The following is a 26418-nucleotide window of genomic DNA, read 5'->3' as shown; positions in this document are numbered from 1 at the left end:
TGAAACTGATCTGAGAAAAAAAAAACAGGATGATGAAAGTTTAGAGATGGAGGGAGGAAACATAAAATAAAATAAAATAAAATAAAATAAAATAAAAAAGAAGGATATGAGCACAGGAGTGATGCCCAAAGCAAAGACGTATCAGGACGGATAGATTCATGGAGCAATTCTGACTGGGGTTACAAAAAAGGGGAATAAAAACAAAACAAATCAGGGAATGTTTGTGTTATGGCCAATCCGCTGCCAGCTTGCTTATGAGCTCCATGCGTGGTTGCGATCTGTGTGGCAGCGAAGAGAGCTTGTTTACCAGGTGTGCAACGCTCGTCTGCCCTCTACTGCTACTCTGAGGGGCACGTCAAGAGCCAGATAATAAGCTCTGAGCTACGTTGGGCCAGATTTTGCAGAAATAGGCTTGGGAAGTTAAGTGATATGCCCTGGAATCATGACTCGGCTCCGTCAAATTGTTTCATCAAGTAAGCAATTTCATACTCATTTTAGGCACAAGAGAAACACAAGAGAAAAAAGAAAGAGGGACAATCTAGGAGAAAGAGATGGATGTCTTGCGATTGTGAGCTGAGGTCAGGATGTGATTCAGGCAGACAGGACGGAACGGGGGGAAAAAAAAGAGGCTGACAAAGATGAGGCTTGAGGGGCAGGGAAACGAAGTCCGAAGAGAGCGGCGAACTAAAAGAACAAAACTGAATGAGTATGTACATTTTACTTTAATAGAACTGTCATTGTTGTTTGCGTGTAGCAAGTGCTTGTGGTGTAATGAATTGCTTTTAATGGACATTTTTGTCTACTGCCATGAAAAAGTGCCTCTCTACGGGTTTCTTGTAGCTTTATTTCCACATTTATATGTTTTTCTAATTACAGAAAACTGCTTGTAAATGATGAATTAATTAATTTATTCAAACCAATCTTGAGTTATGTGACAGAGGAACCGTCCCCTCAACCACACAACAGCCTATGTCACACTAACTTTAAATGTCTCTGAGGGATAATTTATCTCCATGCTCTTGGTGTACTTTTGCAGGTCAGCCTTTCGGAGTCCATCTCTGTTCTATGTTTTCTGATTTATGGTTAATGGTACTCAAAAGTCTTAGGGTTTGTAATTGTTTATAGATTGACAGATATCAGGGACTTTGTTTCTCATCTGCTTTTCAGTTCTTTTTCTACTTTTTCAGATCTTTTAGCCTGGTTTATTTTCTCTGGCAGGTTCTGTTTAAGTTATTACTTAATTATACAAGTCTGGGTGTAATCAGACTCAGGAAATTGGCTATAAACGTTCAACCAATGAATCTCCAGTCTGAGGTGGAAAACATTTAGCTGCCATTGTTCCTAGGAGGAGGTGTCCCAACAAATTTTCTCTAGAAAAAAACCCCCAAAACACCTTTTTTTCCCACAGACTCCACAAGGCATATTTCCTACCTGCTGGAAAGGGTTGGAAAGAGTCTGGTTGCAGTAAATATAGTAATGGACGATATCTGTAGAAAACATTAACATTTGTTATCCTGGTAAACACAACTCAATTATAATTAAAATTTTCACTATATTATTATTATTAATTTATTTATATGGAGCCTGACCTGCAGTGATGATCCCCTTTGTCTGACCCATGACGTACTTGTCGGGTGACACACAGAAATCGCTTGTGCCCTACAAAAGGAGGACGAAAACAAACAAAGACATGTTTGACAGATGTGAACAGCAAACAAAACCACAAATTTAAAGCAAGTAATTATTTTTTGTGTTGATTTGCTAACACATAGTGATTTTTTTTTTTTTTGAAAAACCACCACAAGAATAAAGCAATGTTGTTGAATACTAGGCAATCTACCTGACACCAACAAGAAAATAATCATGCTACAGTTCACACTGCAACATCTTGACAGCACCATTTTTTAGTTCTGTCAGTCACGACAACTATTACTACGCAGAGTGCGAAACAAGAAACCTGCACTGGCAAAAATAATAAAAGTGATGAGCGGCAGTCTCATCTCAACTCTGCTATCTGAATGCTAAATGTCCCAAGGGCTCAGGACAAACATGCTGCGAATAGCTTAACCTTCTCTGGGGGTTATACTAATGAGCCCCAAACACTCAGATGAGATAAAGCAAGCTGAATCTCTGAAAGAAAAAAAAAAAAAACGCAGCCCATTTGCTGGAACCAAGGGATACCAAGGAGCTTTCCAACAGCGGGGCAAGAGTGTGAGAATTCCCAAGAAGACAAACGGGAAACTCTGAGAATGCAAAGTTCTGTCTGCACACAGCCTATAATAAGACATTCTCTAAAGGGGTTTATTCCTTGTGCATACATTTATAATCCTTTCAAGCAATAATCCAACTGTAGACTACACAAGGCCTACGATCTGAATATCCCCAAACCAGTTATGCATGCATCTGTCAGTAGGTGATACGGAAATGTGTGTCAAACAGCATGCGACCACCCGCAAAGATCCTCAGAAATGCAAACGAAGGCAGAGTCTCCACAATGAACACAGCAGGATTTTACTTCTCCTCAATGTAGAGGAGGTGGTGTGGGATAATCAAAGCGAAGCAACAAAAGTCATTCTTATTTGAGTGACAGAAGACTCAAATAAATGCATGATAGATGGGAGAGTGTAAAAATTCGGCTTGCTTTTGGTTAGATGCGCCTCAGATGTGCATGCTATTGTTTTAAAGGTGGGAAAGAAGAATGATTTCCTCAACAGAAGCAGGTTTCACTGTTCGTTTTATAAGTGTAAGACAATCTGAAATGCACAGTTTGAGGTATTTGAAGCATTATTTTTGCCTATGGTATGGTCAGTCAGCAGGAGATAGGCATATAAGAAATTAAGAAATTTCACTTTGTATAAAACACAGATGCAAAGACAAGTTGTCTGATGACCATCATTTTCAGGTTTTTAGATCGATCAGTCCTGATGAATAGCTGATTGATCAGAAATGAAAAATCTGATCTTTCTACTATCAATACTAAGTGCCAACTCATTACACTGACCGTAACAATCTTGTGCTTCTTACCGCTGAATACATCATTCAGTTTTAGTCATTATTTACCATCCTTATTTTTTAAAGCATCATTCTCATGGTAATACCTCCATTTTTTCCTCTGTATTTTTGTGCTCCGTTTCATTTGCTTTGCTGTGTTTTAATGTTACATTTGCAGTCTGGCCTTCTTTGTTCAACTCTAGGTTGTTCTCTAGGTCTTATGAAACTAAAAGTTTGGTCATGCATTTGAATTCAACCCCCTGAGTCAATATATATTAATAGCACTAACTTTCACAGCGACTACAGCTGCAAGTTTTTCTGGGTATGTCTCTCCCAGCTTTGCACATCTGGAGAGTTAAACTACTGCCCATTCTTCTAGAATCTAAATTACCTCAAGCTCTGTGAGATTGGAAGGAGTGCACCTGTGACCCTCACTTTTAAGGCCTTGTCACACATTCTCAATTGGACTCAGTCAGCACCTCTAATCATTCCTGAACGATTCTGGCTGAGTGGAAAACTATCCTTCTGAAAGAGCCGACTGTTACCAAAGAATGAGCTTTTAGTGACAAAGGAGTTGAGTCAGCATTAACATTTAGTTGGGTGGTAGAGCAGAGCCTGATAATTTTACAAAAGCATTCATAACCCATAGCTGTGTGTGAACATGTAATCGTTTCGGTGGATTTGACATCAGCAGATTAAAGCACCGTCATTTTTTAAAAATAGCCATGCCAAAGTTCTGCGTTGTTTTGTTTAAAAGGCTCAGCTGCTTAAATGTTTTCTAATTGCTGCTGGCTAGTCTGAAGGAGCTGAGTGGGAGTCGCTCGGATGCTTGGAAACTGCAGCTACAGGAGGAGCCACGCCTCAAAGGCAGCTCAAGGTCCACCCAGACGTTTTTCACAGATGACTGGTTGCCATGGGAGATTGAAGGATTTCACAAACATACATGAAAAGAAGCAACACTCCATGTATGTTTTTGATAAAGCAATAACAATGTAACATGATGTAAACATCAAAAATGTCAATTTTACATAATACGGCTTTTAAATCAGCTTGTTCATACTAGTGTGATGATGCTGATAGACTGTCTGTTAGGGCCTTTGTTCTTTTATCGCTCTATATTTAGCAAAGTGGAGTTTTATGAAAGGCCTTAAAACAAATTGATGCCACAAAAAGACAACTGTGATCACTAGACTCGGAGACTGATCAATGAAGAGGCACTCTTCAGCAGGGATGTGTGTGTGTCTTCGTTGCTTTGAGAGGCATTTTAAAAGATAAAAATAGAGGTTGTTGGGGTTGCAGACTGGCAATTAAACAGCTTAAGCATAAGATACATGGATGATGCTAATACTACAAATAGTAGATGCTGTATGTTTAAGCAAGAAATTGTACATAAGTCAACAGTTTAAGAAATAACAAAAACAAAGACATTTTTTGTCATATTTTGTTAGACAATTTTCTTTACATTGAAACAGATTTGTATGTGGAAATAAATAAGTGGTAAAAACTTAAAAGCAAAATACAGAATCAAGCAAGAAACAAGCAAGGAAATATTGAATTGAAATTGTAAAACATAGTACATGAATAAATTAATCAGCATAAAAAAAACACATGGGTAAAAGATGAATACATAAATTAAAAGAATCCAAATTGTTAAATTTACACACCTAAACACTAAAGGGCAGATGCAAATAAATAACTCCATTCATTATGCTTGTCCTTGGTGTCAGAAGTAATGACCAGTTCATTGTACAGCTTGTGAGTCAGAGAGGAAGGAAGTGAATCATCTTACCACAGCAGCAGCAAGGTCAGCGCCCAGAGAAGTCCAGCTCAGGATCAGTGTCAGCACGCCAAACACCATCATCCTGCAGGGTCACAGAGCAGCAGCATGACGCGGCGGAACGCCACAGATGAACCGATGTTTATGTTAAATCAAAGGCGGATGAGCCAACAACCGAGTGGCTCTTTTAACGTGTATTTCCATATGCAGTATGCTCAATTCTGACCATCCCGTCTTAGTTTACACCACAGAGGAATCTACAGCTGTGATTTAAACTAGCATTTTTAACAATAACGAGGGGTGAACTGAGATTTTTCAACATCTTATCAATAATATGGTAACTCATTAGGTCACGGTAACTTTTAAATTCATAGTAACCATTGTAGGTCCAGTTCCGTGTTAGTCTCTAGTGAATAGTTTTGTTGAAAACCACCACTCTAACTTTGTTAGGCTGCTAGACTCCTGCGTAGTGGAGGTGATTTGATGAAACAAACATGTTAATGAAATGCAATCTTGGTCTTTTTTTCTAGCAAAGCAGCAGCAAATCATTCATTTTGGTGAGGGTTAAATCTCAAACAAATTCTTTACCAAGTCATGCTTCCTCAAATTTAGGAGATAACACTGTCATGATGCAGACAGATCCAGTTGAATATTACAAAAAATAGACAAACTAGATTAGTACAGCTATTCTACTGAATGAGTATAGAAAGTATTGCTGTTAAAGCAGCAAATGCATTGACTCTACTAGATCAATGAGGGTGTGATGTGGTATGTAGAACCAAGATGTTGGTTACACAACCTTTTTGTTCTGTATGCGCTCTACATGGATTATACTTGTTTTTTTTCTATGCTTAATTGAACTGAGGTCTGGGAAGTTTTGATGTCAAGTCAACTCCAATGATTGGTCGTCTACTGTATGCTGTACAGTATTCTGATTTATTATGTCAGAAGACATCTAACAACTCATTTAACAGGTAATAGTGACTAACTTTAAGTTTATTATCGCCATTCTCCATTCGATAGTAATAGTTTGGGCCATGAAGAAAAGAAAAGAAGTGAGAAAATTATCCTGCACATTGGAAAACACATCGGAGTCCACATCAATGTCTCTGAAGTTGTAACTGCAGCATCACTAAGCTGTCAGTAGTCCTTCTCCGTTCTGTTGACCTGCGTCTGATTATGGCCCTGCAAGTGGATGGGACTTTCGTCACCTGTGCGGATGCTCAAATTTTGTTTCATTTCAGTGAACTGAAACCCTGATGATATTTCCAAACAACTGAATTTATTCTTTCTTGTAAGTGAGGAAAAGTCAGCTGACTGAAATTCACAACTATGTATGTTCCACAGAGCTGGAGATTAAAATATAAATGAATGAATAAATAAATAAATAAATAAATAAATAAATAAATAAATACATTTAAAAATCACAGCACTTTATCTAGCATTTCACAAAAAGATATTTAAATTATTGATTTGTTTTAATGCTTTTTGCAAATTATTTCACGGGGTGCCGATAAATCTGTGTGGTGCCGCTACCAAGACATCCTAAATTTACATAAAATGGTTATTTTGTTGCATCAACTAAAAGATCAGCAGTGCACAAAAATTACTGCAGCTTTGTTTTCAAAAGTTCTAGGCACAAATGACCAGGATTCACTAATATAACCACAAACGTTTGACTTTACAGAAGCATGCGACCGGCTTTGAACAAGTGTTATACTGAATGACTGGGTGGACGAGAGGGAAAATGTCCTCCGATTGCCCTTCCAGTGCCAGCAGGTCGAGTTCTGGCCGAGCGAGGGAGCGATGCTATGTAACTGGTAGTCAAACAGCTTCTCTGACTTCAACAGAAAAGCATTAAATGGGGTATAAACTTCAAGCAAAGCGGATTCAGTGAAATAGTCACAGAGGCCCACGGAGCAAGGCAATGGCGGATGCACACCAGTCACTATGAATTAAATCACATTAGAAAATAGGTTTTCCTCTCTCCTAAAAAGAAAAATAAACACTTTACAACTGTTTGTACCGGAAAATGAATAAACCTTTATCATTAATGAATAAATAGTTATTTCGGTCTGATATTAACGGGGTGAATTAAGAACAAAGTAACCTTCAAAGCAGAAACACAGGACTATGGAAGGCCATTATCACATGTAATTAGACCACGCTCTGATCTCCAATTACATTTTTTTTCATTATTATTTTACTACTCTAATAACAAGGAATTAGTATTGGAATTAAATTAGAGATCACTACAAACTTATACCTGAGGTAGCTTCTTATTTTTTATTTAATTATTCCAAGTCAAACAGAGCCCCAAAGCAGTCCACATATTTTTCTTCATAAAAACTTCTCAATAGATATCCAAAAAAGGCACTTTTAGATATTTATAATCACAGTGTTGCTTGTAACCCCCTCCTCATACTGATGACAGAAATTGCTATTCAGCGAGTCGTGAAATAAATAGTTGATACCCCTAAATAAAATGTCTCATTCTACTTCTCCTTTTGTCTTGTTCTACATAAACTTATATTTAAGAACTCTAGAGATGCTTTTAATTTTTGGTATATAAAAAAAAAAACTGCTGAGAAGCATTAATTGGGTTGTAGAGGTCTGAAAAGTCTGTTTACGCTGGTGGTAATCATGTTTTTACGAGTTAATTCTGTTTGGTAAGAAAGTACTTTTAGACTCCTCAACCTCCCCGGCAAAGCTCACGCTAGACTCTAGATGCTAGAAAGGAAACCCATTCCAGATGTTGAGCCTCTTGTTCTACCACAGCATCACCATCCATGACTCTGAAGATACTTGATCGATACGACTTACAGCAACACTTAATTTCCCGTTGAGATAAAAAAAAAAAAGTATCATTAAACTGAACTGAATTGAAGTTTTGAAATGAGCTTCTACTGATTTTCCTGAGGAAAAGAAAGAGAAGCTCAGTCATCTGTAAGGGAACCTGCACTAAAGCTCAACATGAAATTTTGGTTCGGGCATCTGAGCAGAAAGCCTCTAGGGGACTTTCCTATGGATGTTTTCCAGGCACATTCCACTGAGAGGAAACCCTGGGGCAGACCCAAAAGTTGCTGGAAGGACATATTTTCCTTCTGACCTGGGAATATCTTGGGGTCTCCCTGAATGAGCTACAGTGTCGCTTGGGAGAGGAATGTCACAGTTTCTTAAGCTGCAATCCCTGTGAAGATGGAATGGGATTGGCATCTTATGCTTTTAATATTACATAAACCAATAGGTATTTTAAGCATCTAAAATCTGCTTTTGGGTGAGAAAAACTTAAAATCTTTAAATGTGCTTAAAGGTTGATGTCTTGGTGTACTTTGATTAACCAATATTCCAAAGATGCATGGCATCTTTCTCGTTCTTTGTCCTTCTGAGCACCATCTCAAAACCTGTGACCTAATTTTTTTTTTTTTTTTTTTTTTTTTTTTTTTTTTTTGCTGTTAGAACACAGCTAAACCTTTGGGTGACTCGTTGAATATTAAAGAACTGCCGTTCCTCCGTTCTGCACTTAGACACACAAGTTAGAAAAGGTCATTATTATTGTATACAATAGGCACAGAAGTTCAAAATCACATCTCTGTGAAGCATCACGGACATGCACTGGTTGAAGTGACAACTGGAAAGGATGAAAAATGCAAGCACATGCATGAGAGGCAAAAATAAAAAATATGAAACTTTTGAAACATAAATGGACCTTTATTTTAGAGACAACATGCATAGGCCATTCCAGTGGGGGAAAAAATAAAATAAAAAATAAAAATATGTTATATATATATATATATATAATTTTTTCTTTATTTTTTTTTTCATTTTTTATTTTTTCCTCTGGAATAGCCTATGCATGTTGTTTCTAAAATAAAAGTACATTTATGTTTCAAAAGTTGCATTTTTTTTTTAACATCACCAATTCCAAATGTTTGAATATTTAAAGTTTTGGCAAAATGAAGAATATCGTAGCTTTCATGTAGCTAAAAGAACAGTTTTTTTTCTTAACAGTTGTGGTTTGAACATGTTCTCCTTTCCAAAATGGCAATCATAAAGACTACAAAGTACAGAGCATTTTCTTTCACAAATGCATACACAACCCTAAGTAACCACACCTAAATAAATAAATAAATAAATAAATAAATAAATAAATAAATAAAAATTGCAATTTACAACACAGTATTAAGGTTTCCTGGCAAATGTTGGCTTAGTAGCATAGAAGCTCAAACCTTTCAACCAAAACTTCAGCTGGATGGCTAGTAACTTAATGAAAAAGTAACTCTGGACATTTTCTCCATCAGTTTAACCCTTTAAAGCTGTGGAGAAGTTCAACTTAGGACTAAATTCGAAAAAAATAAAAAAAATCCTAAACTTTGGATCTGCACTTACAGTGCAATGAAAAATAAGTGTTTTCAGCACATATTCAGCAGATCCTTTCTTTAGAAGCATCTTGATAAGCGCAATTTGTGTTTGGCTTTACAAGTACTATAGTTTATACTAAACAAAGAGGTTTTAATAGACATTCAGGACTAAAAGGGTGAGTCACAGGAACAGAGAGATGGACTTAAAATGGTCTGTCTGCTTTGCTTTAGTTCTTGTTGCTTTTAATCAAACTTATAAAGTGCAAGATGGCTCACGGAATGGACACTCAAGTTTACTGACACAGCGCTCGCTTCCCCTGTAAAGCTGTTTATTACTCTTCCCGAAGAGCCTTCCTGCATGTCGTTGATCATAACCGGTCTCACGATTTTCTTCTGTTCAGGGATGCACTTTCGATCCATAAAGTTCCGGTTATAAAATGGGTAAGATATAATTTTACCAACAGGTTTCTTATGCGCTCACATGTTGACATGTCAGTTTTATGTTGCCGCTTAATCATCACTACACGCCTCCTAGAACAGAACCTTAAAAAAAAAAAAGATAAAGTTTACAGCAAAGTTTATGGTTGTCCCTCCCTGTTTCACATGTGAGTTTAAAGTCTTGTCAAAGCTGTTATTCTCTATGTCCCAGCAACACCCAGTCAGGCGGTTCAAAGCACCACAAGGAGCTGGTAGACCTCTAGAGTGTAATTTGCCTCCAACCACTTCCACTCCCCTGGAGGAGAGCCTCCGCCGGGACGGCAGGCACTCTTGACACTAACTCGCCTCGTGTTTGTGTTGGGGTTAAAGGGTAAAGTGGGAGGAGGGGATAGGGGTCTTTGTGGTTAGCAGGGCAAGTTTACTTCAGCCCACTTTGACTAAAAAAAAGACAGAGGAACAGTCAGCCAAATCACTTTAGACCACAATGGATTTACTGTCTTCTTGAAAACGCCTCCTTGACAACAGAATGAACAATAGACGCCAAGAATGAAAATTAAACTTGATATCTAGCGTATAATTCCAGTCAGGGTCAGCCTTAACATGCACAGAGAAGCAATGTGTGTCAGAAATCTATTTGTTTTCCTGTCACTTCTACATGATCAAATCCATTAAATATTCATGCGAAAAACATTTTAAAAGACCAAGCTAAATAATTAATCGTCTACCATATGACACTCCAAACATCTGCCATGTTTGCTCGTGTTGGACATTTTCTAATTCACGTCTAAAGCAGCTCAAGTGTTTAAGGGGAATAACAATTCTCAGGAAGTTGTATTGTAGATAGCATCTAATGGCCCAGCTCCCCATCTCCTCACAGCTCTCCGGCTCAATTTGTAGAGCAAAAGCCACTGAGACGGCAGCACTCTGTGATAGTACAGCCTCCTGCTGGCAGCACTGAAAGGCAAACGGTCAAATAAGACGGGGCAAGCTGAGCCGTGTTTGTACATGGATATGATCCAGGGCTTAGCTGCCTTGTACACAGAATATTTCCCATGGGAAGATATGGAAACCCCACACCCGCTCCTGTGATCTGCCCCAGTTTAAAATGAATCACTGCAAACCTCTTTTTATCTCTTCTTCCTCTGCTGCATATTATATGTAATTAAGCAACTTTATCACAATAGGATTGTGTTTAACTACTACAAAAGATAAGTTTCTTTCTGCCTTTCCTTCTTTCTTTCCATCTAGAGATGCACTGAATGGATATCCTTTCCGAGATCCAGCTACATTAAATGCATTTTCATTAGATTTTTTTTTTTTTCTGCACCACACACTACGTTATAAACATGCAAACTCAATGCAGAAAGACCTGACTGCAATCTGAACCCAGGCCCTTGTTGCTGCGAGGCCACAGTGCTAACAGCTCTGCAGCCCAGCAGCCCTCAGGTCTTATTTCAGTTTTTATAGGAAAAACTCTTTTCAAATCATCATTTGTGAAAAAGGAAATGCCCCATAAAGACAACAACTGTTTCGGTATGTTGACCATCGACTCCCTCAACATAAAACAACAGTAGTTCTCAATCAGGTTGACTTTTTACCGATTATGAAATGTACGTTATTATTTAATGTAGCTAAATATAACTGTAGAATCTAATATCTGTAATAAATTGTTTTCAAAGAAGTTAACTTTGCGTACTGACATTCTAAGATTCCAGCAAGTTAAATTTGCATATCAATTACAGCTGAGAACAATTTTCCCTTTTATTTTTTATTTATTTCTGTTTAACTAGTTAGCTAGTCTCACATTTTGCTATGTAGCTTATATGGTGAACTTTTCATACTGTCCTACTGATTGTGCTTTATTAAAACAGAGAACAATACGCATGACCAAAGCAAAAAGACGAACCATGTAAAAGTAGCAGTTTCACAGTGCATGTAGACTTACGTGGTGAGTAGCCAGCGGGACTGCTTGGCCAGGCCCAGACAGGCTAGCAGGCAGATGACCAGGTCCAGGATGAGGAGCAACAGGTAGGTTAGCCATCTTGAGACACAAGCGGAAGAACAAAAATTAAACTGCTGCCAGTGAATGGATGTCAGTAGGAATATACAATGGGAATTTCTTACAGAGACACTCCAGGTCTTTAAAGGTTATCGTTTCGCCATCCCAAAAAAAAACTATTGTGGTGTGTGTGGCTCAAAATAAAAGCACATTTACAAGAAATAGAGAGTTAAAATGCTAAAACAATGAACAGTAGCCTCTCCTTGAAATGCAAGCCGTTGGCGCTTATCGGTGCTTTGCAGATATACTTGATTTTGCCCTCTGTAGACCACATTGTGTTAAACCTGACTGCGTTAAAACTGCTCTACGAATAAAGTTTGATTGATTGATTGTCTATTATCAATCAATCAATAGGGACATATTAAGGGAATCTATGTTCACAAAGGACATCTATAGTATGCATAACTATTTAACAATGACAGCATTAAAAAAAGTTAGCATAGGTATTCAAAGTTGTTAGAATCAGGATTGTGAATAACAAAACAATAACCTTGTGAAACATAAGGAGAGATAAATAGCCGGTTTTAATAAATATGTGGAATAATAATAAAGTCAGTAAGGTGAATAGGTGGAACTACAAATAAATGGGATAAAATACAACAACCACCTCAAGTTTAACTTTCAGTCATTTCAGGTTGCCATAAAAAGAGCAGCAGAAACAGTTATTTGAGCAAATGGATGTCAATTCTTCTTGAGCAGATGTAGAAACCAAAATGTTTTCAAACCACGCAGTTACCCAAGTCTGATTAAACTTTCAAACACAATCTCCCAGAATAATTACAAAGATACAAAAGAAAGTCTAAACTGGGGGAAAAAAACCCTGACATTTTCTATTGAGTCTGTTAGATAATAAGATGTGGAAGATAAAACAAAGAGGGCATGTGATGTGAATGTGAACATTCACATTAATTGACACGTATAACATAGAGGGGGTCTGTGAACCAGCTTTGTTCTAGTAAAAACCATCTGTTCTGTGAATAGTAATCAAGTTGCAGATGAACACAACAGAATCTGTCCAGCTGGTTAATTATGAATCCCTTTGAATCCATATGGCTGAATGTTCTGATGAAAAAAAAAAACACTTTTCACTCCTACACTAAGATCTATCAATCTCTCCTACCTGTCAGCAGCTGTTGTCTATTTATTCCCACCAGGGTTTATTTTGCACCACTGATCCTTCTTCAGCACTGTGTTGATATTCTCTTCCATTTTTGACTTACTTCCCACCACCCCGCATTCTCATTACTCAACAAAACCTCAGATTTCCTCATGTACGTCTTTTTTTTGTTTATTCCTCCCCCTCTCTGTTTAATCTTTTGCCTCATCTCCATGTTTTCCCAGCCTCCCCTTTCTTTCTCAGCCTTTCATTTCTCCCTCACCTCCACCTTTCCACTGCTTTGCCCTTGTCTAATCTTTTCCTTCACTGACAGCGTGAAGCATGAGAAGCTGATGCATCGACATGGGAGGCACTGCGGTGCCACCGTGTTTGCCTCTGTCATCCTTAATCCAATTAGTCAGACTGGGGAAAGCGCAGATACACGAGGGGGTGGAGAGAGTTCATGTAAGCATCACAAAAAAGTGTTTTCTAAGGAACTTTTGGTTAGAGGGAGGAAAATGTGAAAGCTTTATTACAAAAGGTTGCAAACAAAAAAGTTTTGTCCTGTTACAACCAAAATGTTTATGCATTTTCAAGGGTTTTTATTGATAGGTAGCCCTAAATACGTAGAATCCAGTCCAGCCAAATGCCTTAAGGCAGTGGTCTCAAACTGCAATCCTCAATCCTGGAACTTTTAGATGTTTGTCTGGTCCTGGACACTTGAATTAAATGGCTAAACTGCCTCAAGAGCATCCACTCAGGTTCTACAGAGTTCTGCTAATGAGCTAATACTGGAGCCAGGTTTGCTGAAGCAGAGTGAAATCTAAAAGTTGCAAGACACCGGCCCTTGAGGACTGGAGTTTGAGACCATTCTTTAAATGTGTAGCGCAAGGAAAGACAAACTCCCGCAGGTTGCACAAAGTATTGATTCAGGAGGGCTTAACATAAATGAAAACCATACTTTAAGATCTTTATTTGCATCAACCCCCTTTCACTTTATCAATCAATCAATCAAATTTTATTTGTATAGCACATTCCAGCAGCAAGGCATTTCAAAGTGCTTCACATAATTAAAATAAAAACAGCATGTGACATTGAAAAAAACAGTGAGAAAGACATATTGATAGGTAGCCTTATGAATGTGACCAGCTTTACATTGGTCCAACATATAAAGTCCCAATAAAATACATAAAAGTTTATGATTGTAACATCATAAAACGTGATGACAGCCGTGTCGAGGACTAAGGCCTCCTCATGTGGGTTGTGCTCATCCCCTGCACCACCACCTATATGTGATTCTTAAGTTCTGGCAGTATTCAAGCCTGGATGCAATTAGTTAGGATGCCTTTTTTTTTAACCTGAAAAAAAAAATCATTTTAAAACTGCTTTTTAAATTTACTCAAACTTTTGTAATTTGATATTAGATGGTCTAAAATGTGTAAGTGTGACAAAAAGCAATACAAGATATGTGCAAGGGTCTGAGTAATAATGAACTATTGTAAGATAGTCACTTTCTATGATGGGGTTCAAATATTCTGAAAACTGAAAAAACAAAAAGAAAACAAATTGACATTTATGTTACTATTGGTTCATTTTTGGAATTTATTGAGCCTTTTTTTTAAGGCTGAATGACTCATAGGAGTTAAGTGCACTTACACAGATAAACAATATTTTTGACAGCTTCAAGAAATGCGCTGATATTCAGTGAAAAATTGCAAAAAACCCTAAAATAAAAATAAATAAATAAAAATAAAAAAAATGTTGAAAGGTGTTCGGAAATCCTGAAAAAAAGATCTCAACAAAGAGTGTTTTTCTTAGTTTTTAGTTAATATTTTTGACTGATGTCAGAATGGCCAATAATCTCAAATAATTAAAAGAGTTCCACACATTGCACTTGGTAAGTTAGTTTCCATGTTAGAGCCACTTTTTAAATAAGTGGGTGATGCAGCCATGTAAAATCATGTATTATGCAATGCAAAGTGATATATCCGGGTCGTGGCATGCTGGATTTCACTCCCAACCCATAAATTAGGTATATCATTTGTGTGGTTGAATTGCTCAGGGACTGCATCTATAAAAATAACCTTGATATCATATGGTGGAGCATATTTGCTTCTCTAAGAACCAAAGGACTATATCTAGATTTAATGTTCATAAACACGTAATGCTCCATTCCTGGTCTGCGGGGAGTTTGACTCATGCTTGGAAGTCTCCTCACATAAATTCCTCACAGCTCACCTAGCATGTACATCAGAGTATGAAGATGCAGCTCACTCCCTGGACACAAATAGCTGCATCCTGAAACCGTTCTGTAATGGGCCTGCATTTTCAAAATGCATGCTCAACTTTTGCCCTCTGCATAAATTTGCCTATACAACAACTTTGTGCAATATTCATGGATAGAGTCAGAATTTTAAATCTGAAGGAAGATGCACTTTCTCTCAGGTGTGAAAAGGTGACATTTTATCATATATATAGCGCCTTGCCATGATAAACATAAACAGGGTTTTCACATTTTATCTTAGAACCAGCAAATGTTAATGTATCTCATCAGGATTTTATGTGATAAAGCAACACAAAGCAAAGAAGAACTGAAAAGCAAGTGTTGAAAATCACGAAGCACTCTCCCTCCAGTTTACAATTATTCCACTGCTTAGTTTTAGTAAATTGCATAAGGTTCCAAGAAAATACCCAAATGCAGAAAATGTCGCGGGGTATGAAAACAATTGCAAGCCACTGTAACACCCTCCACCACCCAATGAGTCAGACATGTATGTTTGGCTTCGTCTTCACCTGTAGTACTCTATATTTGCAGTCTGATCGGCGACGGTCGCCAGGTCCACTTTGGCCTCGTCCCAGTCGGGCAGCCCCAGCAGCTGTTTGATCACGTTGTCCGCCATCTGCTGCATGAACTGAAGGGTCTGCACGTAGTCACCCCTTGTGGCAAAGATCTCATCCAGCCTTGCTAGGTGCTGGTGGAGGCCAGTCCTCATGTTGCCCATTGTGCCTGTCACCTAGAGAGAAAAGGAGCAAAAAAATAAATAAATAAAAACTGCTGAACAAAATAGATTATTTAGGAAGATTGAATCCTAAACCATAAAAACTCAAAGCTCTAATAGTTTTATTTCTTGCTCTTACTGAACTGATCTGCTGTTCATTGTTCCCTTGCAGAGAGGACAAATGTCTAAATATAGATTTTTCTGTTGCTTGTAGCAGTGCACTCAGCCACCCGATGAATAGCTGCTCCTGTGGGGTCATTTCCTAGTTACACATGGAAGACCCTTCAGGATAAAACTATGTGTTTGAGCAGGGCTTTTTTTTTTTTTTTTTTTTTCCAGGCCACTGTGATGCCTCAGAGCGTATTTTTAATTTAAATCGCCGCAATAAAAATTAACATCAAAATAAATAGCTATTAATGTGCTCTTTGGCATATGTACGCTTCTGCAAAATTTTACAGCATCTCAGAGAACATCAAATGGAAACATAATTTTACCACATCTAATGTATTTTTAAGCTGTGGGAAACATTTCTTGAAGTTTATAAGAGATGCTGGGGGCGCAAGCTGTCATTTATTATTGACTACTTCCTTCAGCCTGGGAAATATTGAAAAAGGATAAAGGCCGAGTGATCTTAAAAATGAGATGGTTCTGTGTTAAAAGTGTGGACGAGACCGAAGGGAAGGCACAGTGTGGGAGAGATGCAACACCAAGCGTAGGCGTCAAATTTAAATAAACACCTTTTAGAGAGTTTAGAGGTGAAATAGTGGTTTTGATGTTTTTGCAATCAAACAAACATTTAAAAAAAATAAATTATTGTTACAAAGCCATTTGTTTTGTTTATTTATTTAAGCCCATAATCGTACAGCATCTGATTAATTCGATGAGGTGAAAGTATGATCTTCTACATCATCTGACAACAAAAGCTCAGGCATTTAATGTGATGAATTACACTATTGTAATCCGTTGCCAAGGACATCATTATCCCACATATGGGTGTAAACATATTCTCTGCGAACGCTACCCATCAATTTGGTATTTAATTGCTATACGTTTTTGCTCAGGGGGAGAAGCTGCTTGTAGAGAAATAGCAGTCACTGAGACATCCTGCTATTTGATAATTAAAAAGGGTAATGCATGCCCCCATTCAGCTCGAGGTGCCAACATATATTGTTTTTGTGTTTGTCGGGTACATTGTTTGCTGGAGCTGAAACGAGGACAGGTTGGTCGGAAGTAATTAACTGGGTTTGTCTTCGACATAAACCACGCTTTATAAAAACAAAAACAAAAAGAAAAACTGAAGCTTAAAATAAAGAGGAAGGAAACGAGCTGGCTGGCTTCACAAATACTTATTGGTGAATGTCATTTTAAGAGACCAAAAGAACAATGTCAGAGATGTTTGGTCAGGGGTGAAGAAGATCACAGCCTTCAAGTGAAAGGAGGATCAGATACGTGGGATTCTGGACAGAGCTCATGAACTGAACACAGTCTTTCACAGTTTAGTTCAGGAACAAGCTAATCGCCCTCCTCTCCCGCTGCCCCCAACGAAACAGACGTCCCACCCTCCTCTGACCCTCAGCTTTCCTGTCAAACATCAGATGTTTCATCTTCCACCTCAGACTTATCTGCTTTGACAAATTGATCTTCAATGCAACCAGGAAATGTTGTTGCTCCCTTCGCCTCCCCTTCCAACTTTTCTGGATCTATAAGTGAGGTGAAGAGGCAACAGGGGAGACTGAACCTTGAACAAGGCTCCAGGTCCAGACGGTGTCAGTCCCAGGGTCCTGAAGGCCTGTGAGATTCTGCAGCACCTCCTCAACCTTAGCTTGACCCAAGAGAAGGTTCCATTTTTGTGGAGGGCATCCTGCCTTGTTCTGATATCAAGAAAACTCACCCTTTGAGTTTTCTTACGTGATCTTCTTATATCCGTGATCTTTCAGCAAGATCACGGATACAAAAAGTTGACGTGTTTTTTCCGCAGGATATCTGGGGTCTCAAGAGGGTGAGAAGCTCGGTCACGCCCCACTGAGAGGAAGCCTAGAGAAAGCCACAGGACATGTTGGAGGGACTATGTTTCTCAGCTGGCCTGGGAATGCCTTAGCATTCCCCCAGAGGAGCGAGCCCAAGTGGCCCCACAACCCAAACCCAAATATTCTTTTCCTTTCGGCTTTTTCCCTTTAGGGGTTGCCACAGTGAGTCTCCACGTAACCCTATGGAGATATAAACCCAACTCCAAATGAACCAGATGAATGGATGGATGAAGAAAATTTGCTCAAATAAAACACAGACTGATGGCTTTGCCACTGTGACAGTGTCTAATTCTTCCCTCCATGTAGGCTAATGTTAAGCCAAGATGTGATGCACTTCAACAGGAAATCAATTTTTGTATCAAACATTTATTTTTCTGCTTCCATTTCATCCTTTGACCACTGAACGAATAAATAACAAGACAATCCAAAGTGCAGCTGCTATATTCAAGGTTGTAGTGTTTTGTAGTTTATTTGATCATTCCCAGATACTTTTCCCCCTGCAGATCGGGGAGATGAAAATTGCAGATGCAGAAATGTAGGAATGTATCTGATCCTTGCTGCTTGTGTGAGAATGAGAATTTTTATCTGAAACCCTTAGGGAACTAGCCAATCCGACTAATCTCTACTCTCTGTCTGGGTCTAATCCTCACTGTGTAAGTGATGTGCACCGATCTTAAAGATAGGATTCTTAGCCACATTTTTTATCTCACTCTGAGGTTTATAGGCCACAGAGAAGTCCTCTTTTCCTGTCATATTTTCTACGCAAACAGTTTAGTTTAAGGCTTTTTTTTTTTTTTTTTTACTTGAGGATGCTCATTTGCCAAAGGGAGAAAAAGACCAAGGTGACAAAACTTGGATAAATGACACATTACCTCAGGCTGGGGGGAAAAAAAAAGTGTATTTCAACATTATGAATTCTGATATTGGCTTAAGGTCATTTGAGAAAGATGGATAAATGGGTTTTATTTAAAGTTTTGCTTTTCACATGGAGTCATTGTCTCACATTTATTCCTATTTTGTTCCCTAATATGTGATAAAACGTTGTTTTGTGTAAAAACCATACCTTAAGAATGTACTTCCTTTGACATAAATCTGATAGGCAAATGTGGACACAAAGGATTTTTCGACACCATGTATAAGGCTAAAATCACATTTGTACATAAGGTCAAATGTTGGACAAACTAATGAACAAACTCTTGTTACTAAAGCCAAAGAAAAGACATGATAAAGTGTAACGAGCAATACAATTCAATGAGACATTTGAACTGAAACTAGATTTTTAAAAATATTTCTTTTTCCTCTCAGCGTCACCGAATCTGAAATTGAGAAGCAGCTTGATGCTTCTCTTCAGCTTTAATTTATTGTGTTGGCTTTACTGCCAAGCTTCCTCGTTTAATAGTGAATGTGGGAGTTGGAGCATGAAATGGAACATGGGTTGGAAGTGCTCGGGCAGCTTAGTCCCATATGAAGATGGACCAGTCTCAATGGCTTGCAGTGCATCTTTCTAAAAATCTCTGTTTCTATTTTTGCCCGAAACTTAACGGCGAGAGAGTTTTAGAAGTTGTTTCTCAATTAGCATAACAGGTGGTTAGGGCTTGTTGAGGAAAAACTAATATGTTTAAAGTCAATTGCTTTTTTAGTTTTCCCAAGTGACATTTCTGTGTAAAACAAATTATCAGAATTTGTTGTACGTGATTTATGAGCTTCATAACACCATTGCCCACTGTAAAACAATTTTCTTACACCATTTCATGTAATAACACATAGTTCATAAATGCACATCTATCATATATTGTGCATTTCTGCAGAAGACACTGGGACACATTTATAAAAATATATATATATATTTGGGTGTCCATACATCTTAGGTGTGTTTAATGAAACAATGTATCCACTGAACAGAATCGGGTATTAAAAATAAACATCTGGAAACAATTATTTTAAATCCATCCCACTATTTATGTACTTAAACTACACAAAATAGAAAGAGGATGCAGTTACACTTATTGAAAATAAGGTCAGGCAAAAATATGAGCGGCTCGGTTTAGCTTTACTCTCGGTTTTGAACATAGGCATGTCCAAGATGACCCTCAGCTTAGAAAAAAGGCTTAGATTCACTAGTTCGGAATTCTGTTTTATCAAGATCTATTTATATGGAACATACAGAAAGCAAAGCCTCTCCTGATCATGATCCCTCCTTTTACTCAAAGCTGAAAACCCAATATTTTTAAACCAAAATATTTAACCCAAATATTTTTTTTTTTTTAGTCCTGAATTCAAAAAGAGGAGTTATCCTCCCACTATGGGTCACACATAAAAAAGCTGCACCTTGTGGTACAGTTCATTTAGCTAGAGTCAAGGTGGTGACATAAGCAGGAAAAATACATTGCAGGCTGAGCCGTATATCAAAGCCAAGGCTGTAGGTAATTATAGCGGGCCTCCAGTTAGCACCTTGAAAATGCAGTTTCACCCTCTTCTCTATACTGATTGGCTCTGTCTTTACTTTGTTAATGGTCGATCGTCCACAATGGACAAGGGAAAGTTTGATCTATTGAGCAAGACATGTCTTTTAACTCTAACAAATATATATACTCTATTTTATGCAATTGCTAAAAAAACAAAAAACAAACAAACAGTGTGAAGTAATGCACATTCAGAATTGTGCAGAAGGCGAACATCTAGTTCGTGTTTGCATTCCGGCTAAATGCTGAGTGAATGACCCAGACGTCAACCCGGTCCACTGGGCGATTACTTACACCCATCTTCGAACAAAAGAGTTATTATGAACTCCTTTAATGTCACATCAATCCTGTAACAGTGAATAGAAAGCATCCTGACTTTTTCCAGATCTAACGTTCCTGTTTAAGATGATGTAAGCCGGGGATTTCTTTAAATCACACTCTCAGCTAGACACATGATAAGCATATATTCCAGACCGTAACTAATCGCCGTCTCAACTCAAACAGTCAACAGTCTTTCTTCCTTATTTTGTCCTTCTCTGAGCGAACTCTCTTCTAAACTCTCTTGGAGTTGGGCTAAAAGGCATTTGTGTGGGCCAGAAAGGAGTTTGGAACTCATTGTCGAAAGATTTCAATACCGATTTCAGTTCCCGACTCTGCCAATCAGGCATCCCAGCATTGCTTCTTGTTCTTCCAAATCAAAGGGCTTTGTCTCCTGGGATCATGGTTGATTAGGTGGGGGGAGACCGGGAGCTGTGTGCGGCACACTGGGCTCTTTGTCCGGCTCAAGAATTAGACTCCTTAACAGTCTATAGCTGCATGCAACAAACTCACTCATGCACACACACACTGCACTAAGCTCTTATGTGTGCAAGTGAAAAATAAAGGCCTCCGTGGCCTTTAATGTGTTTGCACAAGTTCACAAATCCCAAATAGTCTATGTGGTAATGATTATCGTGTCTCGCTTAAGTGGCACTGAGGATAAAATGGGGGAAGAGTCTAGAAATTTCAATGGCGATATTCACTATCAATGGATGCAATTTGGAGATGCAAAGAGATCCATGCCTCTGTCTAATGCAAGCTTAGGATGCAGTCATATGAAAAAAAAATATAAAAATAAGTGGGGTAAATCAGTGGCTTCTCCTAGTTAATGCCCATAAAGTGGGAACTAATCCCAAAGGCCTCAGCTCAACTTGTCGAACATGTTTTCAGTTTTAATTTTTTATGAATAGTCAGGAAGATGGGGATGAAACTCTAATAAAAATCTCAGTTCACTTTCCCTCACCAGTGCAGTTAAATGTCCTAACATGACACAAAATAGCTACAAAGTAAGAGTGCTGTGGACTCTTCACTCTCGCTGCAAAGTGTTTACTACCAAGGCCGCTTTGAGTCGTAGCACTGAGTAGCTCTCACAGAAGCACATTAATCTCCATTAACACAGATGGAGACTTAATCCCTGCTCTTCGACAGCCAGAGGGCCCAGGGTCAATGCCTGGGAAGACACTTTTGCAGAATAGTTGCTGGTAATAGACTACCAAAAGAAGGAAAGCACGATTAAAGTTACTTTCCCTCACCCACTAAGCAGAATAATTAGCAAAAGTTTTCAGACCCTCAATGCAAACTTCTATTTGTTTTCAATAGAAGTTGAAATCAAGAAGAAATCAATTAGACACTGATTTCTCTGTGACAAATCAGTGTCTAATTCTTAGGTGGATAAAAAGAAATACATGGTTCTGTGTATGCATGTGTGTACCAACTGTAGAATGCATTGTGATCCCAAAGTATTTGGACTGGATTCATTTAATTAACATTAAAAAAAAAAAATCATACTTCCTATTTATGTTTTTACCACATGATACTTTATTCTCCAGACAATAGAAGACAGTTCTAAGCTCAGAAGACCTTATATTACAAATATAGATTTTAGCCATATTTTGTGGGAAAATATTTCTTAGTCAAAAGCTGATTCGACTGTGATAGGAAATTTTGAAGCTGTAACCTTCATTTAGACATCTGAGTGATGGCTGGGTAAAAATAGCATCATGTGCGCACAAGACAAACAGGAGTGAGTGCAACGCTTTGTTTTCCACTGAGGCTACAGTGGCCGGAGGAGAGCTTTTTGTGTGTTGACAGGCTGTCAATTTTCGCACAGTAGATCAAAGCTATAAAAAAAAAAACACCAGAAAACACTTAAATACATAGTAAGTCGAGTCTTTTGAGATTTCATCCTTGCTCAGGCGTTTGTACTGAAAGTGTGTCTGAGCGATTCAAAACTACCTCCACTGCAGTTTAAAACTACTCAAGCGTTTTCTGTCTATTCTGGCTCCGTTGTGAGGCAATTTAAGCTATTTGTTGTGTGGCATCAGTACAAGCGATTCGGTGTCGAACTTACCAGGCTGTCTACACCACCCAGGGTGTGGTTAGCATTGTACAGGGAGTAGGTCAGCTGATAAACGCCGTCATTGGTCTCACTGTTGCCATAGAAACCCACACCCACAGAGATGCTGCAGTGAAAAGAGGGGAAGGACAGGTAAGTCTTTGATGAGTTAATGAGTTGAGCAGAATTCTACAGTTGCTGATGTCTTTCTATATCCACAGGGCTGTTGCCTTAAAGTCAGAAGGTCATGGTTACAATTCCTGGTCTGGGGTCTTCTGCAAGGACTTTGATGTCCAGTTACCATGCATGTTATGTTAACTGGCCTGTCTAAATTCCCTTGGGTGTATGTGTGGGTGTGTGCAATACCTGAACAGAGCACAGATATTGCCCAGTGATGGACCTTAAGAATATTTTTTATTTGTTCTACCAACAAAAATCTACTCATTTACTGACAGCTTTCAAGAAAATATCATACAAATGTTAACCATTATGTAATGCATTTCATTTAAGACCTACAGAAATGTGAATGCTGTTAACAATACCCTCTAATCCCAAAATGACACAATTTGTTTGCATGATTTTAAACCACGTCAGCAGGCGCAACAATCCATAGATTGGATTTGTTCAGCTGGAGCGCAGGAAAAGATAATTCTTAGTGGGGAAAAAAAAACAAACAAAGAAGACACTCCCAGGGCTTTGAAATTCTTTTATGTGTGACAGAGGTTTTGGATCTACTATCTTACCTTGACACAAACAGAACTCATCTTGTAGAAATCCATAATTGTCCCAAGTGGGAACATGCTCCAGATAGAGGCCAAGATTGGGTCAGGTCAGCACTAAAGGGAGAACCTTAGGTAAGCCTTCTGAACACTTAGACTCGGTGTAAAAATCACCTGAAACCACTGATCCTGCAGAATTGATAATAATGGTACTGGAAGCTACTTTTGGATTAAGCAGAAAGACAGCAGCTATTTTCTTAATTACTGTGGCAGACACATTGTCTCATTAACTGACCTCCTGCAGACAAACCACCCAATTTGAAGGTTTTGTCCAAACTATTAGGGAAGTAAGTAGGAAAAACAGCAAACCGACAAAGCGCAGATTGTAGGGATTACTGACACACACCGAGTTGATCTTACTGCAACCAACTTGTGATTTTTATATTCTAAAATAATCCTATTCACTACGACAAACGCACGGTCAGTGCTTTGAGGTGTGGACTTTACTAATGATAATCATAAAAAAAATATATATTAATGGACGATCTTGTCATGTAAAGGTTTAGAACATTTAAGAGAGCTTTGTAAAAGTCTGTTAAATTCCAGCACAAGCTCACTAGATCACACAGATCAGGTGATCACTGGAGCCCAACAGCAGTCATGGAGTGGTGGAGAGCACGAAAAGATACATGAAAAGCAGGCCTTTTGCATTAAATATTACTTTATGAACTCTTCCGCAGTTAAAACATCAATACACCGATGTTTCAAAATGAAAATATTAGTTTTTTTTTTGCATTATTTGAAAATGTTTAAATATAGATTAGAATAGAATAGAATGTACTTTATAGATCCTCAAGGGAAAATTGCTTATCTGTTGACAAGCTGCTCCATCCAAGGTGTTCACTATGAGTAAATACTTGAGGTGCAAGCGATTGTAGTTTTCTGGCCGATAGTTTGAATATGAAATGCTGCTGAGTCATGCAAGAAATGTAAACAACAACAAATATAGCGTTTATCTTCTGCCAACAATAAACACTATTGCAACTGAACATGAAAATCAGACCCACCAAGTGAAGCTCACACAACATTATGCATTTTATGTGTAATTTTATGACAGGAAATGACAGGAAAATGCACTGAAGTCTGTACTACAATGTGATAAAGCACTTTAGCAAGGCACACTACAGGCCTCTCTCTGACCTTGTCAACTGTCAGCCAAACTCATGCAGTAGCACGAGGAGTTAGGGGTGTGTGAGGCGCCAAAGGACACATTGTGAGTACTTAGGGTTTTTTCTTTTAACTATAAAAGAACAAATGTGAAAGCTGCATTTGGACGAGTCTTCAATGTAATCAGTCTTCAAATGTGCCATTGAAGGATGTGGCTATTGTAGTGTGACATACTTTTGTAACTGAATGGGAAATAAAATACCAGTAATTGTTTATATTTACGAAAGGTAAAATTTCAGAGGTGAACAGATACTGATATCCAGATACCGTTTATCTCAACATATCATTGGAAAATAGCTGCCAAGAAGTAAATAAAGGCTAAAAAGAGAGGAACCATCTGGACTAACAGGATTTGCATGAAGACAATTTCTGTCAAGCTTGGTGTCCAGTACAATTGGCAGCAACATCCATCAGGGGCTGCCTCTAATTGAGAGAGTTGGGATTTCGATGAAGGACTGTCGAGTCCCAACATCCTTGGTCTCAGACTTTAATTACTGTAATTTGTAAAATGAAGTCTTGCCAAGAAAACGCCTTTTAAATAACAATAAATAGTAATCGAAGTTTCTAACTGTAAAAGAAGAGCGAGGGCAACTTTTTATAGCCACATTGTGTAATAGTTGTGAAACAGATAAAGATTTCTAACCGAGACCAGATTTAAAACATTTTACTGATGCAACCTCAATCACGAGGTTGTTCACTGGTTCTTGATACCAACAAGCGGCGATTGGATTCAAACATCAACACTCTTTCAGTAAAATCCTCAAAAATCCTCCGTCTGCGGAGAGGACATGGTGATTAAGGTGGAGACCTCTGCGGTTTTTAATAATGATTGCACAACACAAGGTCCCTCAACCAAGACAGATGCGGCGTTCCCGTTTTAATCAAGTTATCGAGATCTGCATCAGATTCCAGAGGGTTCGTTTTTAATTAAGCTGACAATGTGATCAATCAAATTCAGGTTTGGAGGTGCAGAGACATGCATTCATTTTCACTACAAGACAAACGCGCCAAAGAAACTATCCTAAATCCCCTGAGGAAAAGCAATATGCCCATTTGAAAAAGAGCTACAAGGAATCGTTGCTTAAATGTGGAGCTTATCTCGGCCCTACAGAGCTTCACAGTGAGCTTTGCCTCTTTGTTTTAGCTACCCCACCTTGGTTTAATGTTTTGGCCTGTTGTTTCATTGTCTATTTATTTTAGCTGCCTTCGACTGTGGTTTTTCATAAAAAGTGCTTAAATTCTTCAGCAAGACATCTGGCACCCAGGAAGGGAAAGATGCTACAAAGCAGTAGAGGATGTGTTGTTTATACCTTTTTTCCCATGAGCATTATCATCAATAACTTTGATCAGTAGAGGTTAAATTTAACCATGGTAGGCAATATTACCCAATCAGGCGAGTTCTGACGTACAATGGATTTGATCAATTTTCAGATTTTTATAAGTGATTTTCTTTGTTTTTTCAAAACCATGTATTAATTTTCTTGAAATTCCCAAAATGCACCATTTTCTTTAGTTCTGTAATATAAAATCCCAAAGAACGACATTAAAGTGTTCTGTAGTAATACAAGAACACAGGAAAACATTCATAGTTTGACAAACAACCCGGTTCTTTCAACACAATCTGACAACAAGGGGCAATGAATTAAAACTACAAGTCAATAACATGCATTTTGGCTCCAAGCAACTTATTTTGTCCTGATTTACTCTGGGGTTTGATTTTACTCTTCTTATTTAGATTTTTAGAATACGCATCTCTGAATAGTAGGAGAGTGACACATTTAGGAAACTTTAAGTAACAAACAGAAATAAATGAAATGCACATGTTGAAAGCTTGTTTACTTGGCATGAGCTGCAGCCACTATGAAATTGTTAAAGGCAGAAATCACTG

At 38.2% G+C, this 26418-nt stretch overlaps 2 protein-coding genes across 3 annotated transcripts in view; both read right to left on the bottom strand.

The window, feature by feature from the left end:
* The window catches only part of ttyh2 (tweety family member 2), a 56938-nt gene that overhangs the window by 7384 nt on the left and 23136 nt on the right, over nucleotides 1-26418 (bottom strand). For both annotated transcript variants that reach the window (XM_014993216.2, XM_014993217.2), the window contains exons 3-8: nucleotides 22600-22711; nucleotides 15516-15736; nucleotides 11513-11608; nucleotides 4781-4853; nucleotides 1590-1659; nucleotides 1432-1487 (exon numbers count right to left, since the gene is read on the bottom strand). In XM_014993216.2, the coding sequence (XP_014848702.1) occupies nucleotides 1432-1487; nucleotides 1590-1659; nucleotides 4781-4853; nucleotides 11513-11608; nucleotides 15516-15736; nucleotides 22600-22711 (628 nt within the window). The remainder of the gene's footprint in view (nucleotides 1-1431; nucleotides 1488-1589; nucleotides 1660-4780; nucleotides 4854-11512; nucleotides 11609-15515; nucleotides 15737-22599; nucleotides 22712-26418) is intronic.
* The window catches only part of rpl38 (ribosomal protein L38), a gene marked incomplete at its 5' end in the record, with an annotated part of 44656 nt that continues 26404 nt past the window's right edge, over nucleotides 8167-26418 (bottom strand). Inside the window, one exon of the mRNA XM_088001050.1 lies at nucleotides 8167-8220. The remainder of the gene's footprint in view (nucleotides 8221-26418) is intronic.

The sequence above is a fragment of the Poecilia mexicana genome, unplaced genomic scaffold (assembly GCF_051168715.1).
Source record: "Poecilia mexicana isolate PSO_F unplaced genomic scaffold, ASM5116871v1 scaffold_19, whole genome shotgun sequence".
Lineage (NCBI taxonomy): Eukaryota > Metazoa > Chordata > Actinopteri > Cyprinodontiformes > Poeciliidae > Poecilia > Poecilia mexicana.
Note: the sequence above shows the minus strand (reverse complement) of the source record. Positions and strands in the feature narration are given on the sequence as shown.